Source organism: Dipodomys spectabilis, unplaced genomic scaffold (assembly GCF_019054845.1).
Source record: "Dipodomys spectabilis isolate Male_0828 unplaced genomic scaffold, ASM1905484v1 ptg000366l, whole genome shotgun sequence".
NCBI lineage: Eukaryota > Metazoa > Chordata > Mammalia > Rodentia > Heteromyidae > Dipodomys > Dipodomys spectabilis.
In genome coordinates, this window is record NW_024871043.1 from 849,304 (window position 1) to 870,763 (window position 21,460).

Below are 21,460 nucleotides of genomic sequence, written 5' to 3' on the forward strand. Positions count from 1 at the left end.
AGTGGTAGAGCGCTAGCCTTGAGCTGAAGAGCTGAGGGACAGCGCCCAGGCCCAGAGTTCAGGCCCCACGACTGGACCCAAAAAAAAAAAATTCTCTTCAGTGCACATGTGTGTGTGTGTGTGTGTGTGTGTATGTGTGTGTGTGTGTATGTGTATATATATATATATATATATACCTTCCATATTCATCATTTCTTGACTTTTAGACACAGTCTTCCATGATATCGCATTTCATACGTTATCTTTTATTTTGGACTTCCTTCGATGAGTAGTACTTGAGGCCAACATTTTGCTGATTCCACCAAAACTGAAAATTTCCAACTTTGTCTCAGTTGTATTGTCACTTGACTCAGCAAGTGTTTTCCCACTCCGTTTCAGAAAGAAATAAGGGTGAAAGGGATTAAGATTCACTGTCCCTGATGTTCCTCAAACTGGGTATCCTCAGTAGGCCCCATCAGACTCAGTACCTGATGAGAGCCATCAACTATAGCAGGCAATGTGGAGTATGCCTATAATCCCAGCACGTGGGGGGCGGGGGGGGGGGGGGGGAAGGAAGGACAGGAGGGGGGGGGCGGGGGAGGAGGGAATGGGGGTGGAGGCAAAAGGATCACAACTTTCAAGGCCAGCCTAGGCTACATTTGCTCTGATCCTGCCAACCCAACAGGTGGGACTAGGAAGTCAATAAATCCAGGAGCTGTTTTTATTGCAATATAAATTTATACTAAGTGAATCATCATCATGATCCTGTAAATTTTAAGCCAGGTATGTGTGGTTCACACCTTTAATCCTAGCAATTCCACAGGCTGTTATCTGAGGATTAGGGTTTGAAGCCAACCCAGACAGGAAAATTATCTCCAGTGAACAACCAAAAATGTCAAAAATGGAGCTAAGGCTCTCGTGGTAAAGAAGTAGCCTTGAGCAAAAAAGTTCAAGAAAGCCAAGCACTGATGGCTCACATCTGTAATCCTAGCTAGCTACTCAGGAGGTATGAGATCTGAGGATCATAGTTCAGTAAAGTCTGTGAGACTCTTATCTCCAACTGACCACCAGAAAACTGGAAGTGGTGCTGTAGCTCAAAAGTGGTAGAGTGCTAGCCTTGAGCAAAAGAGCTCAGAGACAGTGCCCAGGCCTTGAGTTCAAGTCCCAGGACTGACAAAAAAAAAAAAAGCAAAAGCTCAGGAACAGCACTCAGGCCCTGAGTTGAAACCCCAGGACACACACACACACACACACACACACACACACACACACACACACACACACACGTAAATTTTTTTATTTTTTAGTTTTTTGTTGGTCGTTGGCCTGAACTCTGGGCCTGGGCACTATCCCTCAGTTCTTCAGCTCAAAGCTAGCACTCTACCACCCACAAGCACCACATCTGGCTTTTTCTGCCTATGTGGTGCTGAGGAATCGAACCCAGGGCCTCATGCATGCAAGGCAAGCACTCTACCATGGAGCCACCTTCCCAGCCCCCACACATGTAAATTTCCTGATCACCTTAATTAAGATATCCTGTTAGAAACTCCTTGACATTTAGTTGCATTGTTAAGGCACATCCTTTGGCAGATGGTGAACCTGAGATCAGCCAATGGGAGCAGAGGGGTGGGGCCTGCTGGGTTAGAGATTAAAAAGGGAGCAGCCTGCCTGCTCTGGGTGCTTGTTTACCAGAAGTTTGGCTGAAGTCACACCCTTCTGCAGAAGTAAATTTTGCCTTGCCGAGTTCCTTTGAAATTGGTGTCCTTATTCCTAAATGACACCCCAACGTCCCGAGCTATTTCTAACAAATATTTGTCTTACAGAACTTGGCTTCTTTCTCTTACTATGGATAACTTTTTTGTCTGTGTGTTATAAGGCTTTAGGCGAGGCAAGAACACACAGGAGGAGGAAAAGGTGAAGAAAGGAAAGTTTATTGGGGTTCGCTCCCGGGTAAACTTCCTGGTCAGGATCAGAGAAGTTGCATAGAGTCTGGTTGTAGCAGAGTTTATATAGCCAGGGTCAGCAGGAAGTTTTAGCACGTAACTTGTTTTGCGAGTTCAAACAGTTCCGGGCTAGTGCCCCCGAAGGACAGGTTGATTGGGACAGGTGATGTATAATTGGGACAGGTGAGGTATAAGGAAGTACTTTTCTCAGCTCCTCTGTCCTCCAGCGGCCTGTCATGTGTGACCAGAACAGATTTTTCTTTTTGCTTTTTTTGTGTGCTTGCACTCTGAGCCTGAGTGTTCTCCCTGAGCTTCTTTTTACTCAAGGCTAATGCTGTACCACTTCTGGCTTCACTCTAGTTTGCTTTTTGCTGTTTGGTTTTGTTACTAGTTTATTGAAGATAAGAATCTCATGGACCTTCTTGCTCAGGCAGCTTCAAACCATGATCCTCAGATCTTAGCCTCCTGAGCAGATAAGATTACTCCTGAGACACCAGCACCCAGCTAGTTTCAGATCTTTGACTTATTTCCCAGTGAAGGCACAAACGTCTTTCTGTGCATGTTTTAAATTTATTAAGGCAAACAGTTCAAATACACAGGTTTTTTCACATCTTCTGGCATGTCTTTATTTACTACCTTTGAAGTCTCAAAAATCAGAGGCATCAGGGCCTTTTTTGACCTGAAGCTGGATGAGCTGCAGAATTCTAGGGCCAATACCTTGTAGAGGAAAGAGACTGCCTGTCCAATGCTGTTCTGTGCTGGATCCTGCTTCACAAACTCCAGTGTGCTGGCAATTCATTCCAGTTCGAGAAATCTGAACCATGACTCCCAAAAGCAGTGAGGAGCTGATGCTGACCAGATTTTTCTAGACATGAGGAGGCTAAGAAAGTACCAAGCTGCTTACACAATGTGCCTTGAAGCCCATCTTCTAGAGACCAAACTTCAAGCTATAGACATCCCACATGAGAGGATGAAGAAGCCATTGAAAGTATGTTGGGACCAGCGGCTTCCTCAGGTCTCTATCTGGAAAATCACAGCCTACGGGAGGAAGGGAGCCTCAGGTCTAAAGTTTTCCAGGTAGAAATTCCAAAGTAAGTTCTCCAGGCCGTGGCTGGGTCCTGTCCCAAGCCTCTAGTTGCACCTTTGACAAGACAATGGATCTTCCCAAAGAGCAGACACAGCCTAATCCCAGCTCCTCTGGTGGAGTGCTCCTTCCCTGATTTAGGTGACAGGAAGAGGACCAGAAAAGCTCTCAGGGGAGAAGGTACAAAGGAGAAGAAGGTGGCTTCTCCCTGAGAAGACTACGTGTCTGCTACCCCATTTTCTGGGATAGCCTCTGCTACCCCATTTTCTGAGGCAGCCTCTGCTACCCCATTTTCTGAGGCAACCTTTTGCTGTCCATTTGCTTCCTCCATCAAGGCCTTGTATTGACGTTTGAAGAAGCCCACCTGTGGAGAGGAAGAAGAAAATCAAGGGAAGACCAGACTCCAGGCACCCAAGACTCACTCTTAGTTACTCAGGAGGCTGAGTTGGAAGCCAGCCTGGGCAAGAAAATCTAAGAGACTTTTATCTACAATTAACTACCAGAAAAAAATTAAATAAAGCCAGAAATGGGAGCATGGTTCAAGTGGCAGAGTGCCAGCCCTGAATGGAATCAGTTAAGGGAGGATGCCAGGCCCTGAATCCAAGCTCCAGTAATGGCACCAGAAATAAATGTATTTCAAAAGAACAAAAGAAAATCAGAAGGTCCAATACAAGAGAAAAGAGGTTACATAGGGAAAAGGAGCTATCACCATTTCTAGAACCTTGGCTATGTTCCCAGCACTAGGAGCCTATACATACTCTCAGATTCCATGGCCAGCAAGTGAGTCATCACAGAAAGATACAAAGAAAGCATCAACTTGATGTGGCTCTATATTGAATTCTGGGACTGTATTCTATTGTGTCTGCTGTAGGAGGAACATGACCACACAAAGGGAGAAGTTGGTGGAAAAGGGGGAGAGGTGAAAGGAAGTCTGAGATCCAGGTTAGGATAAACACACACACACACACACACACACACACACACACACACACACACACACACACACACACACAGAGCAGAGATGGGACTGGAGGGAAAGAGACATGTAACTGGAGACTGGGGACCTTCGAAGGAATAGGGTGTTTCTCACAGGCAGTGACTTTGTAAGTAGAACAAAGATCCTCCCAGGAAGTGACCTTGGAAGGAGGAAGGAAACTCTCACGGAAAAGGATTTTGGAAGGGGGACCAATTTTCTCACAAGAAATGACTTTGCAAGGAGAAAGAACATCCTCACAGGAAGTGACCTTGGAAGGGGGAGGGATTTTTCCACAGGAAGTGGCCCAGGATGTATATTAAACGCCCAAATCACCTCTTTGTTTCCAGTAGAAAGAGTAGGATCTGAGCCTGGGGTTTGAAGCGGGCTAAACTCTCACCTTGTACAGGATGGCTGTGATGAGAGCCAGTAGCAGCAGGCCACCCACAGAACTGCCCACAATAAAGGGAATAGGGTTGGGCACTTCGTATTTCTCCAGCACTGTCTTCATCTGATGGGAGGTGAAACCATCAGGGAGGGTCCGGCCTTTTGACAGCTCACCTTCCCCAGGTGCCCAGCCTTTAGGCCCCTCCCTTCCTCTCCTCCCAGGCCCTGCTCCAGGGCTGAGATGCAAAAGCATTCATCCATATAGGGACAACTGTCCTGCCAGGTGCCCACCTCCCACCTCCTACCTCTGGGTCTGAGAATCCCCCAATCAGCACCACACAGCAGGAGCCCCTCTCCAGCCTGGGCATTGCCCACCACACAGGCACTAACTACCTGGGCCTTCAAAAACGCCTCCTGTCCTGGGAGTTGGGAATACACAGACGTGTCAAACGTGATCTCAGCCACCGTCATGACCAACACCTTCTTCTGCAATGTCTGCCAAGGGGGGAGAGGGGAGCTGGGGAACAGGATCTGGGAGACCAAGCAAGGAGCTCCAGTACCATCCTGGCTTGAGGATGGCCCCACGTGGATCAGGGAGGAGGTGTACACACCTGGCTGACCCAGCCAAAGCTGAGGTTGCCCTGCAGGACAAAGTCCAGCTCCTCCTGGATGCCGAAGGAGGGGATGTCACAGTGGAACCTCAGACACTCCGCAATGGAGCAGTCCTGGAGACAGAGAAGCCATGGGGGACCAACTAGAGGAAGGTGAGTGTGAAGGTAGGAAACAGCATGAAACAGTGAGATTGACAGGAAGCAGCAGCCACGGGTGAATAGAAGGCAGCTCTTCCATGAGTGTCCACCTGCTGTCATGCCTTTCCTGAATGAAAGCACTCAACGTGTGACCCGAGGTGGGGAACAGCCCAGAGCCCCCCTCACCAGCACAGGATCTTCCTGCATGCGAGTCAGGAAGTTAGACTGCACGGGAACTAGTCTCTCTGAAGAGCACTGGATGGATGGGTTCTAGAAAAAAGAAATGGAGAGAATAATGTCTCCGTTGGGATCTCAGGAATCCATGATGGATATGGGGCAGGGAACCTAGGATAAAAAGATGCCCAGTCAGGGCCACACGCAGTCTTGAGTACCTGGGGGTGTAAGAGCTCCACTTGTGTCCACACAGCTGCTCCGCCCACTTCCACAGGCACCCAGAAGTCGATCCTCACGGGCAGATCCCTCTGTCCCAGGTTATGCACCTGCAAGGAAGGCAGGACAGAGCCCTCTGTCAGGCTCCCAACCCAGCCTGTTGTCCAGTGTCTTGGTCCCCGCTCAGCCTGAGCTGTGAGATGCCACCACCTGCCTGGTATCCATGCTGCACCATGCTGCTGTGCGCCTGCTCTGAGGCTGAGAAGTTGAGGTATTTGGTGGACTCTTCCTGGCTGGAAAGAAAAGAGGTGAGAGTGGATTTGAAGTCATGGGGAGGTGTCTTGAGCAGAGTCTGGCCCTGACACCATGGGACAGAAGGAGTCAGTGGGGCCTTTGAGTGATGGGAACTGAGGTCTGTGGCTGAGCTGGCCCGATAAAGACTCTAGAAGGCTTGGGTGTAGCTCAGTGGCAATGTCCTGGGTTTGATCCCCATTACCAAAAAGACTATATAGGTGTGTATACCTACATATATGTATATAGATAGATATAGGTATCTTTATCTCTATGTCTATATCTATACATATCTATCTATTTATATAATATATATGTATATATTTATACACACACACTAGGTCCTGGTAGCTCATGGCTATAATCCTAGCTACTCAGGAGTCTGAGATCTGAGGATTGCAGTTCAAAGCCAGCCTGGGCTGGCATTGTGCTGACCTTGAGCTCAGGGATATCACCCAGGCCCTGAGTTCAAGCTCCATGACCAACAAAAAAAAAGATGGTTCTACAGGATGTAGAAGTATGACTCAAGTGGCAGAGCACCAGCCTTGAACAAAACAACAACAAAAAGTGGGGGGAAGCTAAGTAAGAGCACAAATCTCAAGTTCAACCCCAGTACTGGCACACAAACACACACACACACACACACACACACACACACACACACCTAAAATATCTGCCCTGGTTGGTGCCCCAAGGCACCAGGAGATACCTGCTGAGCACAGTGTAGACGGCATACTTCACAGGGAGCTCCCGCTGGAAGGAGGACCTGTTAGCCCCAGGTGAGTTGTTGTCACTGGAAAAAGAGGAAAGCCACGTGCACCAGGGCCCCAGAAGGCCACGGTGGACTGTGACACCCTGGCAGGGGGACACAGGAAGAAGGGGGCACCCCCTGGATCTTTGCCAGGCTCACCTGCTCACATTGGCTGTCAAAAGTACTCTGTCGCCCAACACAGCTTTAGGGGAGACATCAAAAGTAGCCAAGAAGGAAATCTGAGTAACAGGGAGAAAGGAGGAGATCAGGAAGGGGCCAGGCAGGAAGGGCCAGGCAGGAGGGGTAGACCTTTGTGCCGGGCTGACCTTTGTGCCCCCGTGGAAGATCACATGGCTGAGGCGGCAGCTGGTGCTCCTCAGGTGCTGGTCCTTGGTCTGGACGCTGTCACAGGTCAGGGTGAGAGAACGCTGCTGCAGTGAGGTCTTGAGCAAAGGCAAGCGGAACAGCACTGATGACTAGTTATTGAGGATGCAGAGGGCCTCAGCAGCACAAAATACTGTCCTGGAACCCACCTGAAGATGATCCTTCTTTGTCTAGGGCTCAAACTCAGGGCCTGGCCACTGTCCCTCAGCTTTCTCTTCCCCCCAAATCCCTATTTGGGCTAGCAACTCTACCACATAAGCCAAACCTCCACTCCCAGCTTTTTGCTGGTTAATGGGGCAGCAAGAATCTCACACTTTTTGTTTCTACCCAGGCTGGCTTTCAATCACAATCCTCAAATCTCAGCCTCCTGAGTAGCTAGGATGACAGGCATGAACCACTGGCACCCAGCTAGGAACTCATTGCTGATAGGCATGTCTTTAAATGCCCAAAGTGAAGTGCATGAGCCAACACCAGCCCTCCCAGACAGCTCAGCCCAGCCCAGCCCTGGTGGCCTCTTAGAGGCTGATGAGCCATGGCATCCCAGCCTGAGCGGTGGGCCTCATGCAGGTCTGTGCTACCATCCAGCCCACTGGCTTCACCCTTTCCCAGGGAGAAGCACCTGGCTGCCAGTCACTCGCCGATAGGAAAGCCCTGCTGGGTAGACAAAGGTGACCGTGGTCCCATAGGAATCCTCGCCATCGTTGGACACTGTCACCTCGACATTCAGGTCCAGGTTGTTCCCCACCACCAGGGTCTCCAGGCTGCATGTTGGGAGTGGGAAGACCAGATGATTCTGTGACTGAGGGCATACATGGTTTAGGGGTGTCCCATGGGGTATGTGGGGGTAAGGGGTATTAGATAGACAGGGAAGGAGGCATTAGGGCTTCCAAGTTCACCCTGAGAAGTTGAAGGTGACATCAAGGTCATCCTGGCAGATGTGGTCAGCTCCACAGTTCTTCTCAAAGGGGAGCTGAGAGAAAGGCAGGGAAGGGTTTTCTGGAGATCTTGGGAGGGCTCCCCCATCCCCCCACCACCACAGAGGCCCCAACACTACAGAGGCCCAACTCACATAGGCCGTGAAGTAGGTCTGGGCCTCCTTATCCAGCACAGGACTGAGGTCTCTGAAGGAACTGATGGGCAGGCCCACTAGGGAGAAGTTGAGGCGCAAGGTGATGGGGGTTATGGCGTCTTCCACACAGTCCTAGAGGGTAGACATGGAAGTGTTAAGGAAATCTGTGTCCAGTCTACCCATCTGTAAGGGGGGTGATGACAACTCTGGTATCAAGGAGCATTTTTCAGCCTGCCCCACAGAACCTGCCCACTTCCCCCGCAGACCCCTCACTTTGCCCAAACACTACCTCACACTGTACCCAGACGCCCGCCAGCCCTGGCCTGCTCTTTCCTCTGAGCCTTTACTGCCACCTAACATCTGTTACCTCCAAACTTATTGGGAGGGATGGGTGGTTTTGTGTTATTCCTTCTTTGTCTCCGGCTTCTAGGATAGGGCCTGTCTCCAGAGAGCAGAGACACAAGTACATGCTCTATAAAGCCTGGATCAGCTTAGAGCCACAGCGCTCTCTCAAACAGCCCTATTCTCTTCCCCAAAACCCAGCTGTGTCACCTCTGGCCCTTGTAACCAGACTCCTTCATTCATTCACTCATCCATGTCACTTAACACATGTCCAGCACCACCTGCATGCTAGGCCCCGTGCTGGGACAGCTCCAGGGAACAGAACACACCCTGTTCTTTTCTCTGGCCAGACTGCTGCCTACCCCCTCACCCCAACCCCTAACTAATGATGCCCACCCACACCCCTATCTGTGTCCATAGGAGGCCCTCTTACCGGAAGGAGTAATTGCACTTGTTTACAATGCTGGTTCAAGCCAAGGACTTGAGTCCACCTCAGAAGCCGGGTGTTTGAGTCCTTGAAGATGGCCCGGGGAATTGGCCGGCCAGGATCCAGGGCCAGGTCAAAGGTCACAGAGCTTAGAAGGTTGCCTGTAAGGAAGGGAAAGCAGAATATGAGAAGCACTGGGAATGCCGGGGGCAGGGGAGTGGGTGGGGGGAGGGGGGGGGACAGGTAAGCTAACAGGAAGTCCTGGGCTAGAAGGTTCCAGATGCAGGGGAGGGGGAAAGGTCCTGGGTCACTCACCTAGTTGGTGCTTAGAATTTTTAGAAATATGAAGGCAGACATTGGCATGGCCCAGTGCCTGGACAGAAGCCGCCTTCTCCTGACACTCAAACACAGTCCTGGCGATCTCTGCAGATGAGAATCGGATGTCTGCCGCCACGTGGAGGACAGGTCTGCTCCTGTGGGCAGACACTGGGCTGAGAGAATGTGCTGGCTACTCCCTGGGAGCATTAGCCTGTACGTGGGGAGGCCCGGGGCCCTCATCCAGACCCAGGACCAAGGAGGAGGAGCTGAGAAAGGTTCTCACCTGAGCAGTAGCACTTGGCCCTGGGACCCCACGGCCAGGTCCACCAATCCATCCCGGGTGAGGTCCTGACCCCCACTTAGTGACTGCCCAAAATATTGGAGACTGGAGGAGAGCTGGGAGGCTGGGATCCTCTGACCAGGAGAAAGGGTGAGCGGGGATGAGGAGAAGACACTGGTGAGAGTCTTAAGACTGGTGCTCTACCAACTGAACCACACAAGCCACTTCCAGCTTTTTGCTGGTTAACTAGAAATAAGAGTCTTCCAGCTTTGTCTGGTTTTGAACCATGATTCTCAGGTCTCGGCCTCCTGAGTAGTTAGGATTATAGGCATAGGCATGAGCAGTTGATGTCCAGCTCAGACATGTGTGTGTGTGTGTATTTGTGAATATAGATGTCATTCAGCAGTGATATCCACTAGACACTGTGCTAAAAATGAATTATATGTCAGGTATCAGTGGCTCACGCCTGTAATCCTAGCTACTCAGGAAGCTGAGACCTGAGGATCTCGGTTCAAACTAGCCTGGGCAGTAAAGTCCCAGTGAGACTCTTACCTCCAATACACTACTCAAAAAGCCAGAGGTGGTGCTGTAGCTCCAGAGGTGGTGCTCTACAAGTAGTAGAGCACTAGCCTTGAACACAAAAAGGCTCAGGGACAGTGCTCAGACTCTGACTTCAAGCCCCAGGACCAGCAAAAAAGAAGAAGGAAAGAGAGAAAGAAGGAAAGAAAGAAGGAAAGAAAGAAAGAAAGCAGAGAAAGAAAGAAAGAAGAGAGAAAGAAAGAGAGGAGAGAAAAAGGAGGGAGGGAGAAAGGGAAGGGAGAAATGAAACACAGGAAGAAAGAGAAAGAAAAGAAAGAAAAATAAGGAAGGAAACGGGAGGAGGAGAGGAAGGCCAGGAGGGAAAAAGCTGGGAGAAAATGAGGGAAGCAGTAACACTGTTCAAAAAGAAATGTACTCAATACCTGACTCATGTAACTGTAACCCCTTCATACATCACCATTACAGTAAAATATATATATATATTCTTTGGCTCTTGTTAATTTGGAAAATAATCTATTTAGATATTTGTATGTATGTGCACTTACATGAGTGTATTGTGCGTGCATATGTGTGTGCATGTTTGTGTGTGTGTGTGTGTGTGTGAGAGAGAGAGAGAGAGCCAGAGAGAGAGAAAGAGAGAGAGAAAGTGCTGGGGCTTGAACTCTGAGTCTTATACTCTCACTTAACTGTTTTGCTCAAGGCTAGCACTCTACCATTTGAGTCACAGCTCTACTTCCTGCTTTTTTTTTTTGGTAATTAATTGCATACTTTCCTGCCCCAGCTGGCTTCAAACCTCAATCCTCAGATCTCAACCTTCTGAGTAGCTAGGATTACAGACATGAACTACCAGCCTCCTAGATGTATAGTTCACAGATTTCAAGAATGTGATAAAAATCATGCAATATCCAGGGATAAGAGGACAGACTCCGTGAGACCTAAACTTATGAGCAACAGGAAACCACTGAGAGACTGAGCACTGGGTTAGGAGTCAGAAGTGGCCATCCCTAATCCTGGACTGGTCAAATTGCATCTGGAAAATAGATTTGCTATGGAAGTAAAGCTGTGGCTCAAGTGGTAGAGTACCAGCCTTGAGAGAGAGAGAAAAAAAAAAGCTAATTTGAGAGTATGAGGCCCTGAGTTCAAGCTCTAATACCTACACACTCTCTCTCTCTCTCTCTCTCTCTCTCTCTCTCTTAAAGATGTAACAGGTTTGCTGAAGTGTGGCCTGTATAGCTTGTACATCGCTGGGCGATTAAAAAGCCTGGATGGGAAACTCCTGAATCATAGAATTGTGCTACAAAGCAGTACATCTATCAATCAAATTGCCATTTCTTTTCTTTTCTTTTGTCGGTCATGGGGCTTGAACTCTGGGCCTAGACGCTGTCCCTCAGATCTTCAGCTCCACCACTTGAGCCACAGCCCCACTTCTGGTTTTCTAGTGGTTTATTGGAGATAAGAGTCTCACAGACTTTCATGCCCAGGCTGGCTTTGAACCGCAATCCTCAAATCTCAGCCTCCTGAGTAACTGGGATTATAGGTGTGAGCCACTCACACCCGGCAAGTTGGCATTTCTTAATGCCACAGGATTAAGATGCTACAAAAGGGACCAGTGTTGGGGAAAAGAGGCTCACTTTCCTAGTGAGTGCGAGAAAAAGAAGAGAGAAAACACAAGCCAGCAGTCATGAAACACACCCACAGGGCCTTACCTGGCTGTGTACAGGGCCCAAGTCCAGGCCGGAGGTCCCATGGAATATGTAGACCGCACCTCGGTTCTCCTGCTCTCCTGGAGCTCCAATGGCCACGTCTGTCAGCTTGTCCCCGTTCACGTCCCCCAGCACTGTCAGGGCCGCCCCAAAGCGGCCCCAGGGATGGCCCTGCTCCCCATGGAGAACAGACCCACACCGCCACCGAGCCCTCTGCACAATGAAACCAGTGTCAGCACAACCCAGGCCCTCCCCCCCTCCAGCCCCCACCCTGCCCGGGCCCCATGTGCCACTCACCCCCCTGGGCATGGGGCACACGGACACCTGGCCCCCTCGCGTCTGCTCATAGTAATGCGGGGCCCCAATGAGGATCAGGTCGGTGTTGCCATCTCTGCTGACGTCCAAGGAGCACAGGGAGGCCCCAAAGTAGGAGCCAATCTGGAGGGCAGAGCCTGAGCTCACCTGCGTGACCACCCCCCAGCCTCTCCCTCATGAGCCCCAAACCCCATCCCCTTCTCTACCCAGCCACATCGCCCCCTTGAGGTCCACCCCCCCATCTCACCCACACCCACCTGGGTCCCGGGGACCTCAGCATTTGGCTTCCATTGCCCCACTTCCTGGGTGAACATGACAACCTTCCCCGTGTGCTGGTGCCGAGGGGCCCCCATGACCAGACTCCGTGTCCCCTTCCACAGGGCCAGCTCCATGGAGTAACCTGAGGGGACCGGGCCTCAGCTCCAAGGCGTTTCCCCCACTTCCCAGCAGCCCCCCCTCCCCCCGGGCCTTCCTCACCTAGGTAGGAGTCTCTCATGTCCACACTCTTCTGAGACTCATTGATGAAGGTGGGGGCCCCACTAGGGGGGTACAGGAAGGCGCCCCCAGACCAGCCAAAGCTCCCCACAGCTCCCAGAACCGGTCCATCCTGGGAGGAAAGGATTCCAGAACTGAGCAGGCTGGAGTAAGAAGACAACCTAGTCTGAACAGAGCCTGCCTCTCCCTTCACACCACCAAGCCCCTCCTCCTTCCTCTCCCTCATCCTCCATCCTCAGCCTCAAAGGCACTACTCACAGGTGTGAAGGCCGCACTGAAGCCTTCCTGAGCCATCTCCAATTCGAAAGAACTGCTACTTCCCATCTCTGTACCTGGAAAGACACCATGACAGAGGCTTCAGGGAGAAAGATGGGCTTTTCCAAATCCAAGGAGGACACTTAGAATCTGCATCTTACTACAGCATGAGTGCCCAAGACCAGCATGATGACTGAGGACATTTAAAGCCAGTAGCTCCCTGTCTGACATACCCTCAATGGCAAAGATCTTCTCTTTCAGCTTATTTTGAATCATCTTCAGCGCATCGAAGTTCTCCACATGAAATACGTGTTCCTGGGGAGGACTCGAGGCAATGGTTTTTAATTCTGCCTGAGAATGTGCATTTTCAAAAGCCTTTCCAACCTGTTCCCAAAAGAGACCAATTCACCATGAAAATCATTCATGGAAAAAGCTGACCTGTAGCCAGGCACCAGTGGCTCACATCCTAGCTCTTCAGGAAGCTAAGATGTGAGGATCGTAATTCAAAGCCAACTTGGGCAGGAAAGTCTGTGAGACTCTTATCTCCAATGAATCACCAAAAGCCAGAAATGGAGATGTGGCTCAAAGTGGTAGAGCACTAGCCTGGAGCACAAAACCTCACGGACAGCACCCAGGACCTAAGTTGAAGACCTAGGACCCATAAAGAAAAAAAAAAAAGAACTATGCATGTGGGTGATACTGTTTTCCAAGACCCCTACAGGGTCCATCCTGCAAGACAAATGGTGGGGGGGGGGGGGAAGTCTTGGAGATTATCAAGGAGGTGAAGAAAAAGACAATGGGTCTCTAGATGAGAACAATTGTCTTCTTGCTTTACAGGAGATGAGAGAGCTGGAGGGAAGTTGCCTGCAAAAGAAGGCCAGGGGGGAGGTGGAGAGCAGCCAGGACCTACCCCGATGGCATAGCGGAAGATGCCTGCTTCCTCGGCCTTGGGTATCACGTCCTTATATTCCATTTTGTCCCCGTCTTTCCACCCATCAGTGATAACGATGAGGATCTTGGTGGCATCTTTGCGGGCTCCATTTGCAGCAGTGAACACATTCTTTCTGTCAGGAAATTTAAAAGGTGGGGAGGGGTCCTGGTCAGCCATCAGTAGCTCACACCTATAATCCTAGCTACTCAGGAAGCTGAGATGTCAGGATCCCTATTCAAAGCCAGCTCAGGCAGGAAAGTCAGCAAGCCTCTTACCTCCACTTAATCAAAAAACAAAAACAAAACAAAAAACCAAGAATAAACCAGCTGGAAGTGGAACTGTGGCTCAAGTAGGAAAGCACTGATATTGAATGAAAAAGCTCAAGGATAGCACCCAGGCCTTGAATTCAAGCCCTAGGACTCCCAGAAAAAAAATTAAAGCTAGGCACTGGTGGCTCACACCTATAATCCTAGCTACTTAGGAGGCAGAGAGCTAAAGATCATAGTTCAAAGACAGCCTGGACAAAAAACGTCCTGTGAAACAGTTTTTTGCTTTTAATGCTAGCCCTGGGGCTTGAACTCAGGACCTGGGTGCTGTCCCTGAGCCTCTTTGTGCTCAAGGTTAGTGAGTGCTCTACCACTTGAGCCATAGTGCCACCTCTGGTCTTTTCTAACTACTTTATTGGAGATAAAAATCTCACGGACTTTCTTACCTAGTCTGGATGGGAACAGTAATCCTCAGATCTCAGCTTCCTGATTAGCTAGGATTAAAGCCATGAGCCATGGGTGCCCAGGACTTGTAAGACTTATCTCCAATGAAGCACCATAAAACCAGAAGTGGCACTGTGGCTCAAAGTACTAGAACATTAGCCTTGAGCAAAAGAGCTCAGGGAAGACTGGGAAGGTGGCTCTGCAGTAGAGTGCTTGCCTCCCACGCATGAGACCCTGGGTTCAATTCCTCAGTACCACATAAACAGAAAAAGCCTGAAGTGGCACTGTGCCTTAAGTTGTAGAGCACTAACCTTGAGCTGAAGAGCTCAGGGACAGTGCCCAGGCCTAGAGTTCAAGCCCCATCTTACACACACTCACACACACACACACACACACACACACACACACACAGAGCTCAGGGATAGCGCCCAGGCCCTGACTTTAACCCTACTACTGACAGAAGGAGGAGGAGGAGGATGGGGAAGAAGAAGAAAAGGAAGATAGATATAGATATAGATATAGATATAGATATAGATATTTTTTTTTTTTTGGGTCCGGTCATGGACCTGAACTCTGGACCTGGGCGCTGTCCTTCAGCTCTTCCGCTCAAGGCTAGCGCTCTACCACTTGAGCCACAGCGCCACTTCCAGCTTTTCCCCCCTGCTTATGTGGTGCTGAGGAATCAAACCCAGGGCCTCATGCATGCAAGGCAAGCGCTCTACCACTGAGCCACCTTCCCAGCCCCAGGGAAGATATTTTTTAAGAGGGTCTAGAGATGGAATTCTCCTTTTGGAGAAGGTGGCCACATCCCTTCCCCTGAGAGACTTCAGTCCCTATTCAGTATCCCGCCAAGTTGGTAAACTGGTCATAGAGCTTCCATCTCTGGATATTCAACTGGGGGGAGGGGAAGCAAATGAGGCCCAGTGGAAGACCTGGGTGCCTTGAGAAGGATTGTGGGAGAGATCTGGACTCACCTGACTGTATCAATGGCTGTGGCCGTGTGGGTGTACTGCTTTAGCTGGTATATAGACTTCATCAAGCTCTCGGGGTTGGAATTACGGGCGAAGTCACGGAAGGTGAAGTGTATCTTGACACTGCTGGAGAACTGCACCAAGGAGAACTGACAGACCCAAAGAATGCTCAAGACTGAGACTCTTTCCTTAGCACCCCAGCACCACCCAGCCACGCCCTGCAGCACGGTCTCCCCTCCCACCAAGCCACACCTGGGCACTGGATCCCTGAAACTGGCTCATCACAGCCTTCACGAAGTAGAGCATTTTGTTGAAGTCCTTACGGGAGATGCTTCCTGAGCCATCGATGAGGAACACAATGTCCTGTTCCTGCTTGGGGCACTCTGGAAAAGAAATCCTCCAAAGATCAGGCCCCAAAGCCTGGGACCTTGACATCCTAGCCAGGAAAACTCATTCATTCTTCCTAACAGCCTTCTCCAGCCCCCATCTGGTGACCTAAGCCAGGCAACTCAGCTGGGTCCTCTCCTCGTCAGGGGCAGGGCTTCCAGTCCCCTGACTGAGACACAGGGCAGTCTCTTCAAGTCTCAACAAGAGGCCACAATTGACTCAAGTCCTTCACCCTGCATAGCCACTGACAGCTCCTCTCATCTGGGGGTGAGACTCAAAGCCACCTCCTTCCACCCCAGCCATTGTGCCCCTTTCCTGAAATCTGATCCCACCTCTTCTACACACCCTCGGTGTCCAGCCAGGAAAACCGTGTACCAGCTCTGCTCATCAGTTACATACCGGTCAGTCAGTGCTGATTGGTGTGTGTGTGTGTGTGTGTGTGTGTGTGTGTGTGTGCGCGCGCGCGCACATGAACATCATTACTGGGGCGTGAACTCAGGACCTGGGTATTGTCATTTAGCTGTTTTACTCAAGTTTACAACTTGAACCACAGCTCCACTTTTGGCTTTTTGCTGGATCGTTGGAGATAAGAGTCTCATTCACTCTCCTGCCTGGGCTGGCTTTCAACGTCACTCCTCTGATCTCAGCCTCCTGAGTATCAAGGATGACAGTCAGGAGCCACCACAGCCAGACAAGCTTCCTTCCTTCTCTTATCCACTCTGCAAAAGTACCTCTGACCCCACTGCACCCCCAATTGCACGTGTGGTGTGAGGTCCCCAGAAGAGCTGGTGGTCCAGAACACTCACCCTGCAGGGCAGCTGGGAGCCTTTGTTTCTGCAGGAAAGATGAGGTCAGCAGGAAGCAGAACCCGGTCAAGTGGAGGTTCTCTCTGCATGCCTTCTGCACGGTGGGGCCACAGGCCTAGCAACAAAGGGGGCTGCTAGCAGGAGCTGCCTCTGCGGAACTCCTATCCCAGAAACTCCACCCTCCACAACACACACACTCTTAGGACCCTCCCATGATGCAGGGCAACTCACCAGGAGCTGGGATGGGTTGGTGCCAGCTGCCAAGGACAGACCTAAGGACATGTTCACAGCCTCTGGGGGCACTGGGGAGATAGATAAGCACATGTTACCACCAAGACAGAGGAGATTGTGTAAGAGATGCGGGGAGGGTTACAATCAAGACACTCAGAGCCTGGCAGGCCAAGAGGACCTCCAAGTCCTAATGGAGCTGAGGAAGTGCAGGGCTGTAATGGTGAGCGGCCTTCAGGGGTCTGCAGACAGCACAGAGCAGAAGCTGGCAAGCAGGAGTCTTGACCCCAGGGCCTGGGAGCCAGGACCCAGCCAGGGGCTGTGGCTCACCCTGCAGCTGGAGGGACTTGCACTGGCCTGTGGTATAGTCACACTGGTAGAGGCCGCCTGTTTGGTTGGTGGCTTTTATCTCCCGGGGGGCTCCAACCACCACCCTACAAGGGAGACAGAACACTGTTGTTAAAGGGCAGAGAGAACCAGGCATTGTGACTCACACCTGTAATCCTAGCTACTCAGGAGGGTGAGATCTGAGGATCTGAAGCTCAAAGCCAGCCCAGACAGAAAAGAACATAAGACTCTTAACCAGGTGCTAATAGCTCACACTTGTAATCCTAGCTACTGAGAAGACTGAGATCTGAGGGTCACAGTTCAAAGCCAACCTGGTTAAGAAAGCCCATGAGACTCTTATCTCCAATGAAAACCAGAAGTGGAGCTGTAGCTTAAATAGCTAGGGAGCTAGGCTTGAGCAAAAAAGCTCAGGGAGGGCTGGGAAGGTGGCTCAGTGGTAGAGTGCTTGCCTTGCATGCCTGAGGCCCTGGGTTCGATTCCTCAGCACCACATAAGCAAAAAAAGAAAAAAGCCAGAAGTGGCGCTGTGGCTCAAGTGGTAGAGCGCTAGCCTTGAGCTGAAGAGCTGAGGGACAGCGCCCAGGCCCAGAGTTCAGGCCCACGACTGGACCCCCCCCCAAAAAAAAAAGCTCAGGGACAGCACCCAGGCCCTGATTTCAAGCCCCACAACAACCAAAAGAAAAAGTGGAGCTATTGTTCAATCACTGAGTACAGTCTCAGCAAATAATAATAATAATGATGATGATGATGATGATGATGATGATGATGTTAGAGTCAGTGCCCAGACCCTGAGTTCAAAGCCCCAGGACTCTATTTACCCCCTCCTCTCTCTCTCTCTCTCTCTCTCTCTCTCTCTCTCTCCACACACACACACATATACAGAGAGAGAGAGACAAACCAGGCATTGGTGGCTCATATCTATAATTCTAGGTACTCAGGAGTCTAAGGATAAAAGTTCAAAGCCAACCCAGACAGAAAAGTCCATAACACTCTTTACGAGCAAAAAGCAGAAAGCAAAGGAATGGCTCAAGTGATAACATCCCAGCCTTGAGCAAAATAAAAAGTCAGATGAGAGCACAAGGTCCTGAGTTCAAGTCCCACTCCTGAGAGAAAAAAAAAAGTGGGCTGGGGAAGACAGTAGAACTCCTGAGCCTCAAATGGAGATTAGCTACCATTTGAAGTCTGCATAGGTGGAATTGTTTTCGCTTTCTGTCTCTAGTAGACACCTAATGAATATAGTAGCCATTCAATAAACGTTTATCGAGTGGCTAGCTCCTTCTAAGACTGCTATGAGGACATTCTCCGTGTCCACCTATAACATTCAGGTCACAAGGGCTGGCACTCAGTAGTCACTCAATAAATGTTAGCTGTGATTTATTCAACAGCAAGCCAGCCTGGGCAGATAAAGTCCTGGACACTCTTATCTCTCATTAACCCAGCAAAAAGCTGGGCTGGAGGCATGGCTCAAGTGGTAGAGCACCAACCTATTGTTGCAGAACTAGGGAGGCACAGGACTCTGTACAGGGAGCTCGTTCACCACCTAGTTCTTACCAGGAACTGTCATATTGCACCACACTGTATCCAAACCCAGCACTTCTCATATGAAAGCTCATTGGGTTTTCTGTCTCCAGGTTGAAACCCAGACAAGCTGCCAAACCTGGGGAGGAGCAAGAAGAGAGCTTTGGAAAAGGATCATCTGTTGCCTGACCACTCCCCCTCCCTCCACACTGAGCTCCATCTCCCAGGCCTCCACTTCCCCATGCTCTTCTAGGCACAGTCCGCTGGCTTTTCTGGGCTTCCTTCTCTACTTCCCATGAGTCACAAATGCTCACCACCCTCATCACCTATAGTCAACTTTCCATTCTTTTCTACAGACCAACACTCAGGCTGTGAAGACAGTCCTCCCCACCTCTTCCTCTGGGGCTTCTTGAGAAAGGGGTTAGGAAAACACAGGGACACTCTGAGTGGGCACAGAACCAATCCATTTCTTCTGCCTGCTTTAGAAACCTATGGAGCCAGGTGCCAATGGCTCACGCCTATAATCCTAGCTACTCAGGAAGGAGAGCTGAGGATCGCAGTTCAAATCCTACTGAGACAGAAAAGTCCTCGTGAAAGTATTTATCCAATTAACCACTCAAAAACAAAAATGGAAGTGGCACTGAGGCTCAAGTGGTAGAATGATAGCCTTGAGCACAAAGACTCAGGAACAGTGCCCAGGCCTGAGTTCAAGGCCCACAGAAAGAAAGAAAGAAAGAAAGGAAGAAAGAAAGAAAGAAAGAAAGAAAGAGAGAGAGAGAGAGAGAGAGAGAGAGGGAGGGAGGGAGGGAGGGAGGGAGGAAGGGAGGGTGGGAGGGAAGAAAGGAAGGAAGGAAGAAAAGAAAGAAAGAGAGGGAGGGAGGAAGGGAGGAAAGAAGGAAGGAAGGAAGGTAGAAACAAAGGAAGGAAGGGAGGAAGGGAGAAACAAAGGAAGGGAGGGAGGGAGGGGAAGGATGGAGGGAGGGAAAGAAAGGAAAGGGAAGGAAAGGAAAAGAAAAGAAAGGAAAGGAAAAGAACTTCTAGACTATCAAGTCAGCTGACCTCTCATCCAGCAAGCGTCTCAAGACCTCTCCCCGAATGGCTTCTTTACCATCCACTCCCTCTATGAATACTAGGTCCCAAACTCTGCACTCCAATGTTAAATTTCTCTCCCTACCCTGACCCTGCTCTCAGCCTTGGCTGTGTAGGGCTAAGATCCCAAGTCCCCCTTTTTGAGAACCCAGACTCACCCATGGTCAGGAGGAGAGCTATGCAGGGCCCGTTCATGGCTGGAAGGTCAAGCTCAGAGGTGGGTGCTCTGAGCATCTGGACTGCAAAGGACTGAGGAAGAAATGAGAGCAGAGAGGTGGTACGGAGGCTGGAGCCAGGAGGGAAGTGGTCAGCTTGAGTCAGAGACCAGAGTCCTGCCTTCCAGGCAGAACTAAAATGGATAAAGAAGAGACTAAGACAGCCCACACACTCAGCCCAGAGATTCCCTCATCAGAGATGACTTACCTCCATGGTTGGGCTGAGATGGACGCCACTCCTCATCTTGCCTTTACCCTCTCATACTGGCAGCAGGCTTCCCTTCCCTTGAAATGTCAGTCGGCCCAGGGAGTAGAGGGGGCTGATGCCAGCCGTTCAGGGCCTTGAGGGAAACCCTCCACACCTAGCCTGGAAGTCTCTAGGCCAAAAGGTGAGCACAGACCGGGCATTCATTCATCCACTCCCTCTCTCGTGCAATGACTGTTTATTCAACAAGCCAAATTCAAGGCCTGGTGGTCTGAGCCCTTGCTAGGTGAGAACACACTTCATTACACAACCCTGGCCCTGAGGTCAGTGCAGAAGGCTAATGGGTTAAAAGCCAGAAGAGCTGTTACAGAGCAGATGTGTTCTGTCACTTCTGCTGCAAAGATCAAACTCGGGGGCTTCCAGGAAGGTTCCCCAGAGGAGGCAGCTGTTGTAAAGGAAAATGATGTCCAGAAACCACAGGGAAGGGTGTTTCAGAAGGGGCCACCAGATGTGGGTTAGGCATGAAGCAGGACAGCTGTGTGTGCAGTCAGTGTGGTCAACCATGACAGTGGGAGGTGACATGTGGTAGGAGATGAGGTCGCCTTGGATGGGGGTGGGTGGGGGGTGGCGCAAGAGGAGGAAGCAGATCTTGAGTCCTGGAAGTCCTCTTACAACATCTTGGTTTTGTCCTGAGGACCAGGTGGGAGCTTTAAAGGGAATTCGCAAAGATGGAGACCTTCAGACTCCTCTTTTAGAAGGCTAGAAAGTGACTCTCAACCAATAGCCAGGTTCCAGACACAGCCTACAAGCCAGTCAACAGCCAATGATTAGGCTAAGCACTAATCATTCCTGAAGTCCTAGATACTCAGGAGGCTGAGATCTGAGGATCACAATTTGAAGCCCATTCAGGCACACAAATCCAAAAGACTCATATCTCCAATTAATGAGCAAAATGCCATAAGTGGAAATGTGGCTCAAGTGGTAGAGTGCCAGCCTCCAAGCAGAAAAAGCCAAGTGAGAGCAAAAGACCCAGCGTTCCAGTCCCAGCACTGGCAACACACACACACACACACACACACACACACACACACACACACACACACACAGAGATGACTGGATAAAGAAAATGTGATGTATTTATATACAAGGAAGTTTTATTCAGTCAAAAAAAAAAAAAAAAGAAGTTATGTTGCTTACAGGAAAACCAAGGGAACTGGAGATCATAATGTTCTGTGAAATAAGCCAGACTCAGAAAGTCAAGTGTGGCACATGCTTTCCCTCACATGTGGAATTGAGGATGTAGAGAAAAAGGCACTGAAGTAAAGGGCTGGAGCAATTAGGGACAGGGAAGTGGAAAGTAGGAGAGAAGAAGGGGAAT

General features: G+C 50.2%; 1 protein-coding gene across 2 annotated transcripts; it reads right to left on the reverse strand.

Annotated features, from left to right (window-relative positions):
* Positions 1 to 1,887: 1,887 nt before the first annotated feature.
* LOC122096282 (integrin alpha-X-like) lies at positions 1,888 to 20,432 on the reverse strand. 2 transcript variants are annotated; one of them, XM_042666795.1, is made up of 31 exons: positions 20,086 to 20,427; positions 19,821 to 19,911; positions 18,607 to 18,712; positions 17,039 to 17,142; positions 16,712 to 16,782; positions 16,481 to 16,595; positions 15,540 to 15,670; positions 15,291 to 15,436; positions 13,586 to 13,739; positions 12,909 to 13,059; positions 12,679 to 12,752; positions 12,403 to 12,532; positions 12,183 to 12,325; positions 11,908 to 12,048; positions 11,614 to 11,823; positions 9,371 to 9,501; positions 9,085 to 9,242; positions 8,776 to 8,930; positions 8,001 to 8,132; positions 7,828 to 7,901; positions 7,551 to 7,692; positions 6,874 to 6,990; positions 6,707 to 6,786; positions 6,506 to 6,589; positions 5,720 to 5,798; positions 5,508 to 5,615; positions 5,302 to 5,385; positions 4,978 to 5,091; positions 4,760 to 4,861; positions 4,380 to 4,490; positions 1,888 to 3,370 (listed from the first exon to the last, which is right to left on the reverse strand). In XM_042666795.1, exons 1-31 carry the CDS (start codon positions 20,119 to 20,121, stop codon positions 3,224 to 3,226), a joined length of 3,621 nt encoding a protein of 1,206 aa, XP_042522729.1. In that variant the 5' UTR covers positions 20,122 to 20,427; the 3' UTR covers positions 1,888 to 3,223. The 2 variants fall into 2 exon arrangements, with proteins under 2 accessions (XP_042522729.1, XP_042522730.1); XM_042666796.1 differs by lacking the exons at positions 1,888 to 3,370; positions 4,380 to 4,490; positions 4,760 to 4,861; ... (14 more) ...; positions 11,908 to 12,048; positions 12,909 to 13,059 and having other exon boundaries at positions 12,236 to 12,325; positions 20,086 to 20,432.
* Between the last annotated feature and the right edge of the window lie 1,028 nt (positions 20,433 to 21,460).

Bases quoted from the DNA above. Each gene is read 5' to 3' on its own strand.
- LOC122096282 (XM_042666795.1), bottom strand. From the start codon at position 20,121: ATGAGGAGTGGCGTCCATCTCAGCCCAACCATGGAG. The intron at 5,386-5,507 runs GTACTCAAGACT...TCTTTTTTCTAG, and splicing joins TGGAGCTCTTACACCCCCAG to AACCCATCCATCCAGTGCTC. The intron at 5,092-5,301 runs GTGAGGGGGGCT...CTCTGTCTCCAG, and splicing joins TGCAGGAAGATCCTGTGCTG to GACTGCTCCATTGCGGAGTG.